Below are 20,558 nucleotides of genomic sequence, written 5' to 3'. Positions count from 1 at the left end.
CCCATCAGCAACTCCTACAGATCCAGCAGAGAAAAAGCAATATGAGCTCAATGCCAAAGTAGTTAATGTCCTATTGAGTACTTTGACTCAATCAGAATTTATGAAGATCATGCATCTCAAATCAGCTAAGGAAATATGGGACAAAATCATTACAAGCTACGAAGGAGATGATCAGGTAAAAATAGCGAAGCTTCAAACTCTCAGAATCCGGTATGAAACTCTTAAGATGCGAAGTAATGAAAGCGTAGCTAATTATTTCCTGCGTATGGATGAGATTGTGAATTGTATGAGGGATCTGGGTGAAGAATTTGAGGAAGTTGTCTTAGTTCAAAAGGTTTTGAGATCTCTGTCTACTAAATTTGATTCTAAAGTATCTGCCATAGAAGAAAAGGAGAATGTGCGAAAAATTACCATGTCACAGCTTCACGGGATCTTAACTGCTTTTGAAATGCGACTAGAGGTACCACCAGAGGCCGCATTCGAAGTGTCAGAGGAAGAAGATGAGGTAAATTTTGTCAAGAATCTTGAACGGGGAACTGGACGGTTCAAAGATAAGCTGCCTTTCAAATGTTTTCTATGTGGTAGAGTTGGTCACTATGCTGCTAGATGTCCTCATAACAAAGAAAGGATATATGAAGAAGATGGTAGAAGCTATTATTCCCATATTAAAAGTTCATTTAATGATAGTGAAGATATTAGAAGTCTCATGGCGCACAAGAAGAAGAATGCTTCATCCAATGATAGCGAGGATATTAAAAGTCTCATGGCACATGAAGAGAAGAATGCAGAAACTGAAGAAGCTGCCAAATTAAAAGAACTATTGGAAACAGAAACCAGGGTAAGGGAGAAATTGCAGGATATAGCAAAAGATCAGAGCACAACTATTCAGAGACTTGAATCAAAGATCCTCTCTCTAAAAGAAGATCTTGAAGATCAAGAACATGAAGTGATCAAACTAAAGCGACAAGTAGAAGAAGGGAGAAAAGTTGAAGAAGACCTAAGGAAGCAGTATCTGAAAAAGGAAGAACAACATCAAGTTGAGGTAAATATCTTGAAAGGTAAACTAGAAGAAAAGGATAAGCTTTTACGATTTCAAGATAGTTCTAAAGTCTTGGATGATATTCTTAATAGTCAAAGATCTCCTGCTATCAAGACTGGTCTTGGTTTTCATGAATATGTTGAAGGTGAATCTAGTTCACAAGGTGAGACAAGAAACTCTAATGAGAAATCTGAAATGCTCAAGGAACAACCAAGAAAAGAAATTCCTCAAGGAAGATCCTTTACTCCTAACTATGGACGTGATAGACGATTATTTCCTCCGCTGAATAAAGTTGAATGTTATGTATGTCATAATCTTGGACATGTTGCAGCCAGATGCAGAAGTAGAATGGTTCAAGAAAGATCATCTCATCCCAGGTATTTCAGAGGGTATTGCTTTGCCTGTAATGCATATGGACACAAAGCAATTGATTGTGATAGAAGGAACATGAAAAATATAAGGTGTTATACATGCAACAACTATGGGCATAAAGCAAGGGAATGCAGAAGCAGATTTCAAAATTCAAGACAAGGGGACCATACATCATCACAGTTGCAGGAATTAAAGAAGACAGAGACAGAAAGGTGTGGGACAACTCAGTCAGCTGACATAACAGACACAGGGGAATCTGAAAGTGATGAGATTCAGTATTCCATCCTGCATACGCTGAGATAATGAAGACAAGTCGCGTATATACGCGAGTTACATGCTGCAAAGTCGCGTATATGGAGAAAGGGCAGCAGAACAGATGGTTATATGGAGAAAGGGCAGCAGAACAGACCCAGGTTCAGTCATGGTTGGCTCAGGCTCAGGGGGAGCAGAACAGACTCAGGAAATGGTTCAGACATGGTTGGCTCACACTCAGGGGGAGAATATTCTTCAAATAATGCATTGTTGGCATTATGGTTAGAAGTTGTTGATAAAGTCTATGAAGATAAGTGATACATCTTACTGTTTAGGAATGGTATTGCAGGCTGATGCTTATATCATGATGCTGTTGGTGGCTTTCATAAGTCTTGGTCTAGATATTTCGTCTCTATGTCATGTATCTCTTGTGATATCTCTTTTATGGTGTCAAGGTCATGTAACGGCCTATGTTGGTTTCCCCACTATGCCTGGGATGAATGATGACTGTATGTTGAGTCTTTTGGTGATAGGAAGGTCTTCTATAATGTATAAGTCCTTGTTCTTCTTGAAGAACATCTTTTGCAGATCTTGCCTACAGTCAAGGGGAGCATGAACAGCACAATTCAGCAAGAGCAGGATGGATAGATTGATACACTTTGGCATACACAAAGGGGGAGCATAGTTGGAGATTTCAGCAAGTACTCAGGGGGAGTATGGACAGCAGAAGGTATACCAAAGAAGAGAATATCTTGGTCCGCCCTTTGCCCTTGATGTCAAAGGGGGAGAGTGACTTGGTGTAGTGGTTGCCATCAAGTCCAAAGGGGGAGATTGTTGGCATTATGATTCAAGTGTTGTCCTTGATGGCAACTCACTCAGAGGTTGGTACAGATACTCAGAAGTTGGTTCAGGTGATGGCAACTTACTCAGAAGACAGATCCTAGTACAGCTTGCCAAGGAAGTTCATACACGCAGGTTTGTTAAGCCCAAGTCGCGTGTACACGCAGGTTGGCTTCAGAAAAAGCGCGTGTATGTGGAAAAGCACCTTTGGTCCATGGCGGTTAGTCCTTGGAAGTTGTGCCTATGGTTTCGGACCATTGTATCTCGACGGGCGTGTCGATCCCTAGTTTTGAAGTTGATGGTATTGTGTTTCTATGGTTTTGGCTCTTGGTATTGAACAAGGCCTAAGGCTATATAAGGAGAAGATCACTAGGCAAAGAGCAAGTGTGTGTGGGTGTCTGACGCAGTGAGAGGATCTGGTATTGCTGGTTATCTGTTCGGGACGCTTGGCAAGGGTCGGATCTGACAGCAAAGGCAGAAGTAATCATTTCTAGATCTGCACGCGGGTTGCCTTTGGAGAAAGCGCGTATACACGCGGTTTTGGTACAGTGAAGTAGCGTATGCATGATAAGGGTTGATATTTCAGGTTGTTGCTGATTCTGGTGGTTGTTGCAGAGTTCTAGATTCTGGTTTGGGTTCTGTGTTCTTGATGACAGGGTTTCAGTGATTCGGTATTGGGTTGTTTAATGAATTATGATGCAAGTATAAGTTGATGATTGTATTGCGGTAATGTTTGCTTTGTACTCTTGGATCCAGTCTGAAAATTGATGAAACGTGGTCCCTGAAGGTTGTAGGGTCAGCACCTACGTACTAGTAAATGGATCAGCTAGTACAAGAGCTGAGGGGGTTGTAGCTCCCTTCCAAAAGTAGTTGGAAAACGAGAGAGAGGGTTGTAGCCCTCTGCAGGTTGTAGCCTGCATACTGGTAAAGGACTGCACCAGTATATTGTAAAAGAAGTTTCTCATTAAAGAAGAAAGAGACGAATTGCAGCAGGTGGTTTTCACCCACATTGGGTTTCCACCTTATATCATGGTGTTCATGTGTGTGGCTCTTGTGTGATGTTCTGTTCTGTTATACTGCACCTGTTTACTGCTAAATTGCTTAATAAAGTTCTGATGCATTTACTGAAGATAAGATTAACTGAATCATAAGATATCTGCATATACGCTAGTTGCTTTAGACACAGTCGCGTGTACACGCGGGTTCACTTAACTGAAGTCGCGTATATGTTTCTGAGTATGAAATTGAAAAGGTTTTATTGATCTGATAATACTGATTCACCCCCCCTCTCAGTATTATTTCCAACAGGCAATGGCAACCCCAAAAGGAGCATGTGCAAAGATGACAGAGATCTTCAAAAAAATTATATGGGGAAGTCAAAAGAATCAGAGAAAATGGTCTTTGGTATCATGGAAAGATTTGGTGAAAGGCAAGATGGAAGGAGGTTTAGGCCTCAGAGACCCCTATGTTTTGAACCAAGCAATGGGAGCCAAGCTGTGGTGGTGTTGGCTGAATGGAGGGAATGACCTATGGAAAAGAATATGGACGAAAAAATACAGGATGCCTACAAAACCAGAGGAAATTCTCAGGATAAGGGATACTCCAAAAGGGTCGACAATATGGAATTTAGCCAGGCTCAGCAAAGACCTGATAACTCAACATGCTTTTTGGGAAATCAAGGATGGTAGCCTAGCACGATTCTAGGAGGAGGCATGGCAACAACGGGAAAAAATGAATAACTTACAGGCTCTAACGGATATAGGTCATGAAGCAGCTGGAAAAGGAATGCATCTGGTCAGGGACTTCTGGCAAAGGGAGAGCCAGGATGAAGTTTGGAGAATCTGGAGGAAACCCGAAGAATGGATGGAACAAGTAACTGGAGAGAAAAAAGAGGCATACCAAAAGGAAATGCAAACAAGGAGAATCCCCATAAGATCGGGCCCGGACATTTTGAGATGGGGATACAAAACAAAAGGAAATTTTTCTATTAAAGAGGCCTATCAAATTCTAAGCACCAGAGGACCAGAGGATCTGGAAAATACCTGGAAACAAATATGGAATAGTAACTGGTGGCCGAAAGTAACCCACTTCACATGGCTGGTGATCAAAGGTAGAATCTTGACCTGGGACCAACTCCAGAAGAGGGGTTTTCAGGGCCCCCCAGATGTCCATTATGCAAACAAGAACAGGAAACTCAAGAACATTTACTAAACTCATGCTCAGAAGCCCAGCATCAGTGGGAAGAGGTTAGGAGGTTGTTTGGAAAATCAAATAGAGATCAACAAAGCATCCAAAACACTATTAAAATTTGGGGAAGAGGTCAATTTGTGAGCCCAGTGGTTCGACGTGCTTGGAGCTTGGCAGTGGGGATGAATATGTGGATGATCTGGAAGGAACGAAATAGAAGAATCTTCCAAAACAAAGAAATGACAAAAAACCAGATATGGGAAAAAACCTTAAGCCATATTTGAGAAACCATTCTGTCAGACAATTGGAATCGAGAAGACTAGGAGGTGACACAGGAAGAGGAACAGATTTTGAGGAGTCTAAACCTAAACCAAGGTATGCTTGCCCCCCAGTTATGGAAAGCACCCAAGACAAGGCAAAATGACATTATGCATTTTTCTTGTCCTGTGGCCGGATTCATAAAGCTAAACTTCGATGGCGCCTCCAAAGGAAACCCAGGCCCAGCTAGGATGGGAGGTCTATTCAGGGATGCTCAAGGAAGAACGAAATGGATATATGCGGACAATGGTGGCTTCATGAGTAACAATGAGGCAGAACTGATGGCAGTTCGATAGGGTTTATAGATAGCCATCAGAAATGGATACAATAACCTGGAGGTGGAAGGTGATTCCCAGCTGGTTGTTCAAATCCTCAAAAAACTAAACAATGGAGCATCCTGGGACAAAGTTTCGAAAAGCTGGAGAATGGCCAGCCTCATTCAAGACTTAGAAACTATCCTTAGGAGATTTGAATATAATACGATCAAGCACGTTAGAAGAGAGGCTAACAGAGCAGCAGACTTCCTAGAAAATTGGGGAAGCCAGGCAGAAAGAAGGAAAATAGATAGTAAATGGAAGGGGCACAATAAGGACTCCGATCTAGAATAGCTAAGTATGATTCTCAATCAGGACAATCATGAAGCTATGACCCAAAGGCAGTAGAGACAGAGGCCTCCCGATCGGGATGATAAACAGGATGGTAGTGGAGGATATGTGTGATAATTACATGGTAAGGAGTATTGGCGGTAGATGTAGGCATAAAACCGCCCTCCCAAGTAAAATAATGATTACCAAGCTGGCACACGATACAAGGAACCGGAGTGGGAAAGGTGGAGTATGGATGATTAGAAATAGTGGAGATGGCAAAGGCAAAATGAGCAGGGTGATGAAAGGAAACTATATGAAGGTGGCGAATGGCAATAGAAAGGGCACTCTAGTCGGAACAAAGAGGGAGCCGAGCGTGGTGCAACCAGCAGGAATTACCAGGAAAGCTAACGTTCTCGGGTATGTGCTATCTGAAACTCCTGTTTCCTTATTATCCAGTCCTGTAGATAGTATGGATATGCTAGATTACAGTGAAATCCCTGAAAACAGCAAGGGCTGGAACAATGTGAGCCTACCCTCGGTAACCCGCAGAGGAAGCCTGATGGGTTGGTCGCAGGAGGTGATTCCCTTGGGAAAGGAAAAGGACAGCCGGGATTGTAGTGTTGGGGAAGTAGCAGAAACTCAAAACAATAAACCCAGGGCAGGAGGAGAAGAGAAGAGGGGTAGTGGGGACCCGAAGATGAGGGCCATGACCCAATATCTAACCCAAATGACAGAAGGCTTAATCCACCTGTTATATGGTGAGAAGGGAGAGCAAAGCCAGACTCAAAATAAAGAAGGGGTTTACAGCAGAACTAGAGGAGCCGTCAAAAAGGAACTGGTAAGTGAAGAAGGCAATAAGAGGTTTAAAACACTGACTCCTGCAATTGATGACTGTGTATAGGAGAGGAAAGGAAAGAGAATGGCACGAACAGGTCGTGGTTGTGGACATGGTGGTAGGGGTTGCCCTAGGCAAGGCAACCCAGAAGATAGGCAAACAGATGACTAGGGCAATCGGCGCCAAGGGAGAAGGACCACCCAATCAATAGTTCAGGAAGCAGCTCAAGCCTATCAAGAAGGAAAGAATGAAGGTATCAGAATGATAATTCAAAATCTGGAGTCCAAGGTTCTAGAAGAACAGTCCACGTCGGAGATAGAGGAATGGGCGGAGATGATCAGGGACCCAGGAAATTCGAGAGGCAGGCTGACCCTGTACAGGCAGTCCCTGCACATATACTGGGTTCTCAAAAGTCTCCTGGCGAAAGCTATGGAACAGGTTGCAAAATAAATGGTAGAAATAGCCAAAGGGGTGCCAAATTTACAAAAGGAGATGAAAAACTTTCAGACCATTATGATCTGACAAAATGACAAACTAGAGGAGATGGCTCAGGTTCTGGCCTGGTCTACGTGCATCCACACCACCCAAGAGGGACGAATGAACATACCAATGGATATCAACCAGAACAATGAAACCAGCAAGAAATGAGGCCATGAGGACCTATTTCAGGGTTCTAAATTTTCCTTTTTATTGTTTTTATGCAATTTAGTAGATCAATAGATAGTTTCTGGTGTTTAGTGCACATAGCACGTATGGAGAGACTTGTAAAGTTTTTCTTTTGGAACGCCTATAGTAAAATAAGGTGGCCAACAAACCTGGTTTCCCTACGGGGCAGGTTTAGGCCACCAAAACAGTATATCTGGTCTTCTTGTTTAATATAAATAGAAAAGAAAGGATCCATCTTTACCTACAAAAAAAAATGAATACCTCCAGATCTTAAAAATGACGTAGCTAGGGCTACCAAAAACCTTTTCGCTTGAAACGAAAGGGGTTCCTCACTAGAACAGATGCTCCTAACATGATAGAACAGTCCTCTCGGCCTGAAAGTAGTCAGAAATAGTAGATCTAGGAAACGGAAGTCGGATGTAGTTCTACCGACTTCAGATTTGGATCACCAACGGATGCGGCCCTCAAATAGCTTTGATACCATGTAGGAATTTATAGAGTAAGTTCCTTAGATAGAACACCAAAGGACACCTCTCACAAATAGATCATAGATGAACACACCAGTATTTTTGACATGGTTAAAACCCTCAAAGAGTGAAATAATCCACGGCCTGAGCCAACGCAACCACTTCAGGAAATTTATTAATAAAAAAATGAAAAATTTACATAAGCTTCTCTCATGAACGGTTACCCTACAAATGACCCTCCATGCTCTTTAAATAAAGATCATGGACCAATCAGGTGTTAAGCCACGGATCAAGTGTCGGTAATACCGAGGAGAGAATGAATCGTCGGATCACTACATATCATGACCGTCAAATTGGAAGTTACAAAAGTACATAGTAAAGAAACACACTTTACCTAACTCTACACTAGACCAAGTTATACTTAACTATTTCCTATGTGTCGGAATATCCTAACAATAAGCTCATTAAGATGGCTACCAAATGTAATCCGCTTATCATTTCCTATTTTAAGACATCAACATAATAAAATTTCTTGATCATTCATCTTGTTATCCATAATTCATAGTTAGTCACCTATGGAAAACTTTACAATGTGGCTCTCCCATTAGAGGAAAAAACTATTATAGATGTTGTCTTGCACACAAATTATCTAATCCAAGTTGGCCATAATCACATGAGCTATCATTAGTTATCATCATTAGAAAATTTTCAAGTTTCTCCTTTCCATTTCTCCTTAGACAACTTTATCCAATATATGCAATTAACCTTGAATCACGAAACCTCATATAACATTATACTCAACATCATAACAGTTAATTAAACTAAATTGAAATCATATTGTACGATTTAGATGTATTATAAAGGTTAAACATAAAACATGCTTTTAGATGCTCCATAAAAGTATCTGTCTTAGCTAAGTAAGCAATGCATCAATGGAAATTTTGATAAATTGATAAGCAGTCATCATTTTGAACCTCAGAAATCATACTATTGCTGGACTATATACTTTCAGTGGTGTTTGCACTTTTAAATTTAATGCAAGGTGTATATCAGCTGATCTTGAATATCTCTTATCTCTTTTATGTATGCTTAGTACTGTGCATGTTATTTTAATAATAGTTTGGAAGAGAAACACCTACAATATATTATCTACCAATTGTTATAATACCATAGTGAACGAACAAGTAAACTCAGATTTCTTTGTGGAAATTTCTAAGATATTATAAGTGGGTATCTTATGACTATGACTGAAAAAACTCAACAAAACTCAGAAATCACAGTGTGCTTATTGAGCCATTCCAAGAGGGAATAATACGAATGTAGATTCAAGCCGAGCTCTCTAGAAATGATCTCGTCTCAGAATATCATTACATGGATGTGGATATGATAATGGACCAAAATGATCTGAATATGATTTAACACTGAATGATAAAGATAGGGTATCAAATAATGATAGATAAGGTATCAAATAATGGTTCAAATTACATAAAGAGCAAAGGCATTGGAACATTGTAAGTTGGTGCCATTATAGGTTGAACACTTTCTATGTGGTTTATTGTGACAATAGTATTGAGCTATTATCAAAACGAAGCCCGTATTTTCAGATAGCAATAGAACAGAGGAAGCTCTGAAATTAGTGTGTTTACTAAATACATGGGCAACATTCAAATAGGGAAGAAAGAAGATACACCAATGCAACCAGATACATAATCATTTGACAAGCGTTGATGGCAAGTATAATGTTCAGAAGTCAAATTCTGAGGCAATTTCAAAGTGGTGAAAGATACCATAGCAAAGAGTGGACTTCCAGAGGACATATTTTATGATCTGCGTGGTAACCATGATAAATTTGGATTACCATTTCCTAATGGTAGTTTTGATTTCTTTTCTCGGTACAGCATAAGTGCATATTTAAATCGCACAGGAAATGTTAAAAGCATCACACTTCTGGTGAGTGAATCCATATATTTTATTCAAACTCCGTGGAAAAATTCACAGTATCACGCACTGTTTCATGGTGGCATTCTCAAATGAATTGGAACAGAAATGAAGGCATCGAGCATAAAATAAGCACAAATTCAGTTTCATTAGTTCTAACCCTGCTTTCTTAATAGTAAATTGTCATCAACTTATCTTTTAAAGCTGAGCCTGATTGTACGCACATCCTAGACTGAGAAAACGATCAAAGAACTTGGATTGCTAATGTTATTTCAAATGAAACTTAAGAATATATTCTGCTTCCTATGCTTATGACTCTATGATACAAATCACTAAGAATTTCAGAGCACATGAACTACTTATTTGAATTTCCCTGTTATTATTTTTGAATTGTGAAGATTTTTTTTTCAAATATTCATTTAGAAACTTGGGTACTTGAAAGCTAAGAACATAGAATATTTGGAGCACAGACAAAGTGTTCCTCTAGATGGTTTTAGACCCAATATTGCATCAGATTGATAACAAATCGATTTGAACACTTAATTTCTTATTGGAATTTGAAATATAATGGCATGTATTCTACCAGGATAAGATTTAATCGTAAAAATAAATATTTTGTTTTTCCTTTCCAGTGTTGTTATCACTTAATTGATTAATTTTGTTCTGCAAAGGCTTTTGTAATTTGTTTGATGATTATGTATTGATTTCCTTGAATCTTAGTTATGATAAGAAGTTGACAGTATCTATTCATACTTTTTTCGTCTAGAACAATGGCTGGAAGCACCTTTTCGTTGGGTTTGATATTTCTATGACCGTTGGTCTACGTGGGCCTACAAACCTATTTGGAAATCCCACAGACAAATTGATATCAGAGCTTGATGTAGAGCTCAGTCAACGGGACATGCAACTATCAGAGACAGTGACCAAAATTGCCTTTGGGCATTTCCCATTGTCATTCACCGCAGCTACAGAGACAGGAAAATGTCTAGAAGATCTGTTTTCTAAGCATTCAATATCAACATATCTCTGTGGGCATGTGCATACAAAGTTTGGGAGAAATTTACAGAGGCACTATATTCAGTTAATCGTTACTTCTAAATCTTTTCAACAGTATTTTCATCTTAATGCACATGATATAGCCATAAATAATGAAAAATAGCTCTGTAGTTATGATGAGAGGCATGCGTCATTTATTGATGTTGACTACAAAATGATGCACTGGCCTCTTGATAATACATCTGTAACCACACCAACTATCATAGTTCCAACATTTCCTTCACGCATGATGCAAAGAACGTCTTCCTTAGTTGCACAAGGATGCAGATTTAATAATCTATTCTTTCATGGATCAATACGAGCTTTGGTATTTTCGGCAATTTCGATCATCTCTGTCAACGCTAAACTCTATGATTCCATATCTGGAAATCTTTATTTGGCTATGGAGATGAAAATGATGAAACATTCAAATCCAATAGAAAGAGGTGATACCATATTAATAGTGCTCAAAAATTTTAGGGAAAATGCCATCCAATGTGGATCGAATCATGTCAGTTGGCGTATTGTTCAATCAGAAGAAAAAACATTTGGAATGACTACAGATCACACCAGAAAAACATTTGGAATGACTACAGATCACACCAGTCAGATATAGATGGCTACAGGAATGGACGTCGTAGAATAGCCATAATCAAGTCCAGTCATGAAGACACACACAACTCACAGTCCTGGATTCTTATAATAATATTGTGTACTTATTCCTTACAGGATCAACAAAATAAAATTAAAATACAACACAAAGACAAAGATAAATACAATTATCATTGGAAATAACTCCCTTTAAGAAAGCCACTCATAAAAATAACTCCCGTTAAGAAAGCCATTCATAAAATTAAAACTTTACTCATTACGTGAACCCGGGAATCTAATTGAACTTCCACATTAATTAAAAAAAAGAGACAATCAAAAACACACATAAAAAAGCATTGGCTACAATTGGACCAACTATACAGATCTGGCAGAGATGCAGCCAATCATACAAAATCATACAGACTAAATGGGATGGGAAGATATTTAAAATCTGGAAATTCTTAAGTGTGAATGCTAACGTATCCCACTAAAAAATTTAAAATGAATATACTTTCTGTATGCAAAAGCTCATGCTAAAAACCCAACAGTTAGGAAGTCGTCAACCGTTAGTATAAACCCACATTTTGTAACATCCCTCGAGCTTCTTCTTGCATAACGCAAATGCCTCATTAAGTGCCTTCACACTTCCAAATCATTTGTGTTAAATTAACCCCTTGCGGTTTGTCCATTTTCCGTTTATATAATGGAAATGTTCTTTTTTCCCTGCGGCCCAATATTCTAGCCACTCATTATCAGGGTTTGACTTCAAATATACAATCTAGTGAAATAGCTAATTCCCAATAGAAGAAATCTTTGACAAATAGCTAATTCCCAATAGAAGATACAAAGAAAACCTTTGACAAATAGCTAATTCCCAATAGAAGATACAAAGAAAACCATATAAACAAAACTACAGGATCAACTTTATGCCATAATTACAATTCTACTGTGTTCTACATTCTCCAAATACAATCCATGCATACTCTCAATAGATACGTGAAGATTATAAGTCACCGAGATTACTACATAACTTTTAGCATTGTGATGAAGTGATTTACCTAATAGGCAAAAATAAAAATCGCATGTTCCCCCATCCAACATCCTATCACTTTTTAACTGATATTTGCTCTAGCTTTCATACATCTTTTGGAAAAAAAATATTTAGATCAAAGTCTTCTACATTAAAATGTCTATAAGCCCTAATAGTTGAACCTGCTCTGATACCATATGTAACAGCCCAAAATAAACATGTAATTAATTAGATTAATCAAGTAATTTATAATCAACATGCAATTATCAACTAATTAACATCAAAGTTCAAAACTATGAGTAGAGACACTTACCTGTGATTTCAGTTGAAGTCTGCTAACTGCAACAAGGTTTTGGGGACAACTCTCCACCCAACTGTAGGCTCAATTGCAAAAAATCTTGCTACAACTAGCCACCATCGAGCCCTCAATCAACGTACTACTGCTAGGGAATCCTTTGTCTTAGAACACTATTCTCCCAAGAGAATGAATGATAGAATCTTGGAATGATGGAATGCCTCCCATCTTCCTCACCATCTAATAAATAGAGCAAACATTGGAAGGGGAACCACATGCACACACTCCATGTGTCTACATGCAACTTTATTGCTTTCTTGTTTTATTTCTTTTTTATAGATTTACTGATTTTTTTTACTGTTTTCTTGTTTTATTTATACTTATATTTATTTAGAGCTTTAGTATGGTTATTTATTATTTATTACTATTTTTTATTTTTTTTTATTCATTGTTTAATATTTTTTATTTATTATTATTATTTATTTATTATTATTATTATTATTATTATTTATTATTATTTATTATTTATTATTAAGGGATATTACAAGACTGGCCAAGTGCTGCAATGTCACAAGCCCCTTAGATTTCAACCACATAGTCATTCAAAAGCCAGAACACAGTAGATGGCTGCACTTATTTCCAAAAAACAAAAATAGCAAGGTATCAATCAAATAAAACAAAATGAAACAAAAATAGTAAGCAAAGCCAGCACAACAACAAGCAAAAAAACAAACTAAACCAGGTCAACAAGAAAACAAACATGTAAACCAGAAAGAAAAGACAAGAGAGAAAGAAAACACTAATCCTACTCCTACGCTAAATGGTTGGGGTTACGTGAAATGAAATTTCCAGTGAAGCCATCTTAGGCATACCCAACCTGTGATCACAAAGATACAAGCGATTAAAAAAGATAAAAAAAACAGTGTGCAACAAAAAATGCAAAAACTTGACAAACTTGCACATGAGAGAGACGGTCTCACCTATGAGCTGACAAATGTGTCACAACCACCCAACACACATGCTTGCCTCTTCCGTGACTACCATTTTTCAACAAACCTCGGAGGCCTCTTGCGAGTGTGTGTTGTTTTGCAACAAGTTTCTTAGCGAGTGCAAGGAAGGACTGAAGGTTGTTACCTACAACACGACTCGCCAAGTAAGATTGTTCCGTTCATTCAATGATTGGATCATAAAATTCGTAATGACTGTTTTGAAAGATTCGTGATCTTTGAGAAGATGGATTCATGATTCGAGAGAGGTTATCATGATGGGAATCTGATACGGATAGATATATCTAGTCATTCTTGTCAGTCTTGTCAAGACAGTGAGGGCCTACCATAGCCATCAACATGGGTCAAAGTGCCTCACTTTCTTGAAAAAATTATAAGAATAAAGATGTTACACTGTGAAGATTATAGTGCATGACGCGACTGTCATTGGATGTACTTTTGGGAAAATGATAAACTGCATGACAAGCACCTGAGATAGAAGAAAAATTAGACGAGTCAATTGAGATGCCAGATTCCCAGTTTGACATGAACAAAGAAAATCTTTGAACAATCGTGTGAACGCTCTAAATGAGGAAACCAAGTTCGCTATGCGCTAGACATGATAGAACACCCACATGCAACTGGTGAAAAAGTTTGTAGGCATCATGGTCATCACATAAATGTAGAAAGGATGCCCATACTATGAATGTGTGAAACCAATTGGGGTGTGGTGAAATGAGAGTAACTTGATTTGTATGATAGGTTGTGCACTTGTCATCACATAGGAAGATTTCTAGTGTGATGAGTGGGCAGATTTAACGTGCAAAATGACCAAGGAGCTGATTTTGATAGAGAACATTCGACAAGTATGATTCTAAATAAAGATAGTCTTTGAGATGATCAACTTCACTATCCCATGATTGCATGAGGGATGGGCACTCCCAAACCGAATTGTATGTAAGAGAGGTGCATGAAGACAGACAAGCTATAACGAACTCATGGATTCGATCATTAGCGAAAATATGAAATTTTGAAATATCACAACCCGAATAATAAATATTCTTTACACGGGGATCCACGTCAAGTGAAACCATGCAAATAGATATATTGTGCGTGAGAAACGAGATCTAATTTGTCTTGACGGGCTTGCCAAAGTTGCGAGGTCCTGACATAACCATCAACGAACGTTGAAGTGCCTCGACTCCCTGGCACATCCACAAACTCTCTAGAATTGAAAATTTTCATTTTGAGATGTGAACCATATCATGCATGGCTTGAGGATGGTTGTTGTTACTAATTTCAAAACTTCTCTTGGGATGGCATCCATCTCTGTCACAGGCTTCATCAAAATTTTCAGCAAGCTAACTTGACGAACTGTCTTCATGCAACACACAAGATGATGATGAGTGGGAAGATTCCTGTGTGTTGAGACTATTTTCATCATGGAAAACCTCATTGCCTTGTGTCGATCGAGGAGATAACTCACAAGATGAAGAAACAAGAGAACGTAGAGTATCTCTGACACATGTTGATGTACTATGAATGATAGGACACACGGGTAAGTGAGGTGCAGAGGAAGCTTCAATGTGGATGTATGCTTTGACCAGTGCACATTCCAGATCTGAGTTAGAGTGTACATGAGATGAAAATAGATCATATGATGTGCTCAGGCGTTCATCACAACATACGAAAGCGTGGGAGTGATGACATCCCAAGGCTGGAGGTTGATTGAAAGAATTGATTGTGTGTGATGTTTCACTAAGATTCACGGATCGAGAATCGATCAAGAATGGAAGCTCAATGTTTTGAGAGGAATTGACTATGTCTTCGTTGTCCTGCTTCTCTACTTGTATGATGACGTTGCCTTGCACATGACTGCAACTTGAGCTAGCAGCTTGAGAATCATGAGAGTTCACGCAGTTAGATTGTGAAGTAGATCGCTCAAGCGAGTCATGGTTGATCCAAGATCTTTTTCTTATAGATGTATTAAAGAATTACATGAATAATTTCAACTTAACCAGGAAGATTTAAAGCACACATGAAGGAATGGAGGAAACACATAAAGGCATGAAAACATGACACAAATACTTGATAATGGAATTCGTCCAATTTGGACTACGTCTCTAGGCCCTGCTCAATAGTGGGTAGGCCTTCATTCATTAAGTGGCATAAACGAGAAGAAGTACAATAAGCATTTATATAAGAAGATTTATACCTCGAAGTTGGAAGATGGCTGAAAAATAGAGAGCTCTGTTGCAGAAACTGACATCACCGTTGATTTCTTGTCACCAAGAGGTGCAAAATCGACATAAAACTTGCCAAATTCTGACACAGGACCAAAAATGACCCTCTAAAAAATGTGCTTAGGTAAGGTTCCACCCCTTGCCACAGGTCGCTCAAGGTTCCTCCCTTTCTGCAATTAAAAATGATTAATTCTCAATCTCCACACTGATTCCACCCCCCTGGGTGCATCTGCAAAGGCGAGCTCATATAGTGGCTGGGTGGCGGAGTTTACAAAGTTTCCACCCGTACCCTGGTGGTTAAGGTAGAGCGCTAGAGGTATGGAGGTCAAGGGATGAAATCCCGCCCCTCCCAACTCGGTGTGATTTTTTGTTTGAAATCCAAATGATTGTGTTAAGTTTTATGTATTGTCACATGGGGTCGCCTGGTAGTGGCCACCCCATGTAGGGTGGGCAGGTTCAATCCCTGCTGACTCCACTACATCATGGCCTTCGAGCTTTGGAGTTCCACCTATTTCTGTCTATTATGAGGCCCACCGGCGGGGTCTTCGGTCAATGGACCCCCTATATATATATATATATATATATATATATATATATATATATACTAGATCTGGGGTGGCAGGGTGACAACCCAACCCCCATTAATTTGATTTTTTTTATGGTTAGGGTTTGGTCCGATGGAGGTGGCAGGGGTCATGGTCTGCCACCTTTTTTTTTTAATAGATTTATTTTTATTTTTATTAATAACAGGACCTTTTCTAATTTTGTCTAATATAAGGGTTATTAGACAAATTACTTATCCAACAAATTTTCCCGCTCTTCGACTGCTAGGTTCCATGCCGGTTGACGGTAAATTTATAGGACACTTAAACCTGGCCCACTCCCCAAATTTAACCGCAACTTTGACCAGCTATAACTTCTCTATACGAGCTCAGATTTGAGTGTTGTTCACACTATTGGAATCAGGGTGACGAGCACTTCGATCTGGTGTTAAGTTTATCAACTTTCTGCCACTTTGAATTTTGAGCCTTTTACCATGCCACTGATATCTAGAGATCCACTTGGATCAATCTTCTCCACTAAGAGATTTTGGACCACCAAAAGCATTAACATGTTCAACATATGACCTGTGTCCTTGCCAAATCATACTTTCAATCATCTGCACACAAAACTAATACATCTTCTGCCCTCATCTACAAACCACACGTCTCAATAATCCCTCACTTGCCAAGATTTTATAGCACACACTCTTTGGTCAAGGATTGCATAGTAACAACCAATACCTAAAATACTTGTAAGAAAAGGCCAAAAAACATCATTGTTGTGTTTTGAAGTGACGAGAAACACAACATCACTTTTACATTTACTTGCAATGCATGATTTAAAAATTGTGGCCATAACAAGCTATTATCTAGAAAAACCATCTTTTACATAATAAAGCAAATGGGTCATTTCCTAGTGGAAGATTTTATTGCGGAATATCTTCAATGACTAGATTCTTCATGGGCACTTTTTGGGCTTGAATTGTCTGACATGCAGATTTCTGGTGTTCATTCTTGTTGCAATGATTCTGACTCTTCCAAACTTTACAGATCACCTTGGAACGCTTTCTCCCAATGTACCTCTGATAATTGTTCATGGATCCCTCACTTTCACTAGAATGTGATGAGGTGCCCTCACCATCTATCGTTGGTAGATTGCTGACTATTTTGGAGCATTCCCTAACTTCCTTCCTGACATACTCAAGTCCTGCATGATGAGGCAATTCCTCTACTTTGATGGGGTTCATGATGCCCTGGCCATTTATGTCGAGGCCCTTCCCTTGATACCCCATTTTCTTCAACAAATTGGATCTGATACCTGTAGTATATTTTTCAAAAGTGGCGAAATCATCATCAGGAAAAGTACATGGAGTCAAAGAATTAAATTTTACCTTAAGGGGGTTATGTTGTAGCTTTTCTGAGGCCTCGTCTTTAGCTTGCAACTAGCGTAGCAACATTTGTTTCTCCTCCTTTGCTTCTCGTACGAGTATCCTTAGCTCAACATTCTCTGCTTCAACACTTTGGTTTATCTCCTCACGTTCCTAGAGCCATGCCATATTGGTTGTCCTTTTCATCTTTGGTCCAATATCTATTGAAATTTTTGCTTCGTTAACCAAATGAGAACCCAAATCGATGGGTCCGTCTACTTCTATTCCAAGAGCTGCTATCCTCCTTTCGTCACCAAAATCTAATCACAAGTCAATGGGCCTACCTTGTGCAAAACCTGTAGCCGTGACCTTCTCATCTTCTTCTGACTCAAATGTTTGATCTTGTTGCATGGTGGAAGTTGTCTTCTACTTCTCCTTTCTGTCATTTATCTTAGGTCTCAACTCAGGGTGAAGTTTACAACAATTCTCTTTGTCGTGTCCCTCTTTCTCACAATGTGTACACGAGGAATTTTCCCCTCTTCTCTTTGTTGGGTATGGAATCCCCCTAGGGAATTTTTTGGGGCTTAAAGCCCATGTTTTGACCAAATCCTTTTGTAAAAGCTCCATGAATTGTGGGCGTGGAGCGTGAAATCATAATAGAGTCACAGGGTTGTCCGCCCTAGTTTTTGTAATGTAATGTCAACTAGAAAGACCTACCCATGGTTTGTGGACCATGGGATTATATAAATAGAGCGAGGCTCTAAATAGAAAAAGAAGTGAATGAAAATTCTAAGCGATCTAGTCGAAGTGTAAAGTGTGTCTTTGGGTCGTAGAGTAGGAGAAGGCTCTGCAATTGAGTGCGCAGAGGCCTAGCAGTGCGCAACTGAGTGCGCAGACCCCTGTAGCTGAGTGCGCAGGGCAGGTTGAGTCTGTAACCATTGGAAGAATAAATAAAGAGAAGTTTACCATATTTCTGTGTATCTTTTCCTATTTTAATGTATGATTGGGTATAAATTGCAAGTATACTATTTATTTTCTGCACGAACTCATATGAATGTTTTGTATAAATAAATATAATGTAAGACATCCAAGTACGCAAAGGTAATTAACTGGTAGAGGAAGATAAGTAATATCTTGGGTGCATCTTAATGGAATAGCACAGAGCGCTGCTCTAGCAGTGTGGAAGCTCCACAACCCCTAGTTAGGGCTACGCGAAGGCAGGGTATCAGGGTGTGAGGAATAGGGAAGTGCATGAAGTAACCTACGCGCAAGGACAAATAGTTGGACCAGTCAAACCTCTCATACATATCAAGGGTGTGGAAACCTAGTTCCAAAACCCTCCCATACTACTTCAGGTGAGCCCTCAGTCTGCGCTCCACGGACTATTGTCGAAAGGGCCAGTAGTACAGGGATTTGTTTGGCTAATTAACTCTGAACTTGGGTCAAGCCCCAACAAACTAACAAATGGTTTCATTTTTGGGACCGGGATCTGCATAGAGATGTCTAATGTCGTATCATTGGAATCTGACAAAGAAAGGAATTGAAGATAGGAAGCATCAGAAGATAAGATCACACGCGTTGTCAATCACTGGCTCAATTGAATCATAGGAGGATTCATCACCGAATTTGCGGTAGATACTTCAGTCAATTATAGCGAGGTAGAATGACACTTCCTCAAAGGACCGCGAGGTAAGTACGTTAAATATTTGAACACTTGGACTAAAATGCTACTGTGTGAAAAACGGGTTATGCGAATAAATTGATGTTTGGGGCTACGCGAAGTTGGAAAATCTATAGAAACGAAGGTAGCACAGAACTAGAAACTATCTCCTTGATTTCACCTCTGTGAGGGGGTGAAGAAGAGCTTGCGAAGGTCTCGCCAAGAAGTGCAATCAATTTGATAAGGCAAAAAATTTTGTGCATACCACCCACACCACCACCAGTTTCACCGTCTTCACCCCCATCTTCACCCATACGACCTCTGCCATGTTATAGACATTTTTGTGCCTCACAGCATGGAGCATGAAATGTCAATAATCTGAGGGATCCAAAGTCCCCAAACATGTTTTTCTTACCCTTAGAGGAACAAGTTCAGCAAACCACAGCTCTGCAAATCAGTCTTCCACTGAAAAAACACTCAAAACAGGTCAATTTTGGATCAAAGCAGCTGCTCCAAAGGGTACCTGCGTTGCATAGCAGGTGCAACAAAGGCTACCTGCGTTGCAAAGCAGGTAGGACAAAGGCTACCTGCGTTGGGCGTAACTGGACATGTGGAGGAATCTTTTTCTCAAAGTGCCAGTGCCCAGGAAGCTTCCAGAAAGGCATGTGATCAAAAGATTCGCCTAATAATGAGTTAAGAGCTTCTAGAACTCCAGGTGGAAGGTAGAAACTCCAAGTGAAGGACTGAAGAACAACTGGAGTTGAAGAGCACAGCAAGTCACACATCAACATGACTTGCCTTCACTCCAAAACTCTATATAAGGATCTCATCCCATGGGATCTAGGGGCCGGAATTTAGCGCGAAGAATTGCTGTTGGTTTGCAGTTGTGAGTATTGGGTGATTGCTTGAGGGAGGTGAAGAAGAGATTTCTCTCCGTCGGGAAGGTGATGCTGGATTGGACCTCGCATGGTTGTATCACCGCCTGAACCTTACTTCCATATATTAATAAAGCATTTGAGGTTCTTCTATTCGCATGTGTTTCAATGATGAATTGTCTTACTTGCGTCTTTGATTTATGCTAATCCTTGAATCATTTATGCATGCATGCCTCTTGTAGTTTCCTTTTCTTGTCTTATTTGCAGGATCTCGTGTAGCTGGGCCCGTGAAAAGACTTGGAGCTGGGAGCAAGCGGCAGACAAAGGAGATAGGATCGACCATTTGCGCAAGACATCGGTAAGTGGATCTATCCTTTTCATCTCTTGCCTGTCATAAAGAAGAAACTTTAGATAGCTTTGCTTTCAGCTGTTG

General features: G+C 39.5%; 1 protein-coding gene across 1 annotated transcript; it reads left to right on the top strand.

The window, feature by feature from the left end:
- Positions 1-6,753: 6,753 nt before the first annotated feature.
- LOC149174437 (putative metallophosphoesterase At3g03305) lies at positions 6,754-11,152 on the top strand. Its single transcript, XM_089420851.1, has 4 exons — positions 6,754-6,868; positions 9,338-9,513; positions 10,268-10,611; positions 10,825-11,152. The coding sequence occupies exons 1-4, from the start codon at positions 6,754-6,756 to the stop codon at positions 11,150-11,152; spliced, it is 963 nt and encodes a 320-aa protein (XP_089276977.1).
- The last annotated feature ends 9,406 nt before the right edge of the window (positions 11,153-20,558 follow it).

Source organism: Pinus tabuliformis, chromosome 4_1, assembly GCF_031772625.1.
Source record: "Pinus tabuliformis cultivar Carrire ecotype Pingquan chromosome 4_1, CPIR1, whole genome shotgun sequence".
Taxonomy (NCBI): Eukaryota; Viridiplantae; Streptophyta; class Pinopsida; order Pinales; family Pinaceae; genus Pinus; species Pinus tabuliformis.
Note: the sequence above shows the minus strand (reverse complement) of the source record. Positions and strands in the feature narration are given on the sequence as shown.

Coding starts and splice junctions, on each gene's coding strand:
- LOC149174437 (XM_089420851.1), top strand. CDS start 6,754: ATGGGCGGAGATGATCAGGGACCCAGGAAATTCGAGAGGCAGGCTGAC. Junction 6,869..9,337: donor TGGCGAAAGCTATGGAACAG/GTTGCAAAATAA, acceptor GCAATTTCAAAG/TGGTGAAAGATACCATAGCA. Junction 10,612..10,824: donor ACTTCTAAATCTTTTCAACA/GTATTTTCATCT, acceptor ACAAGGATGCAG/ATTTAATAATCTATTCTTTC.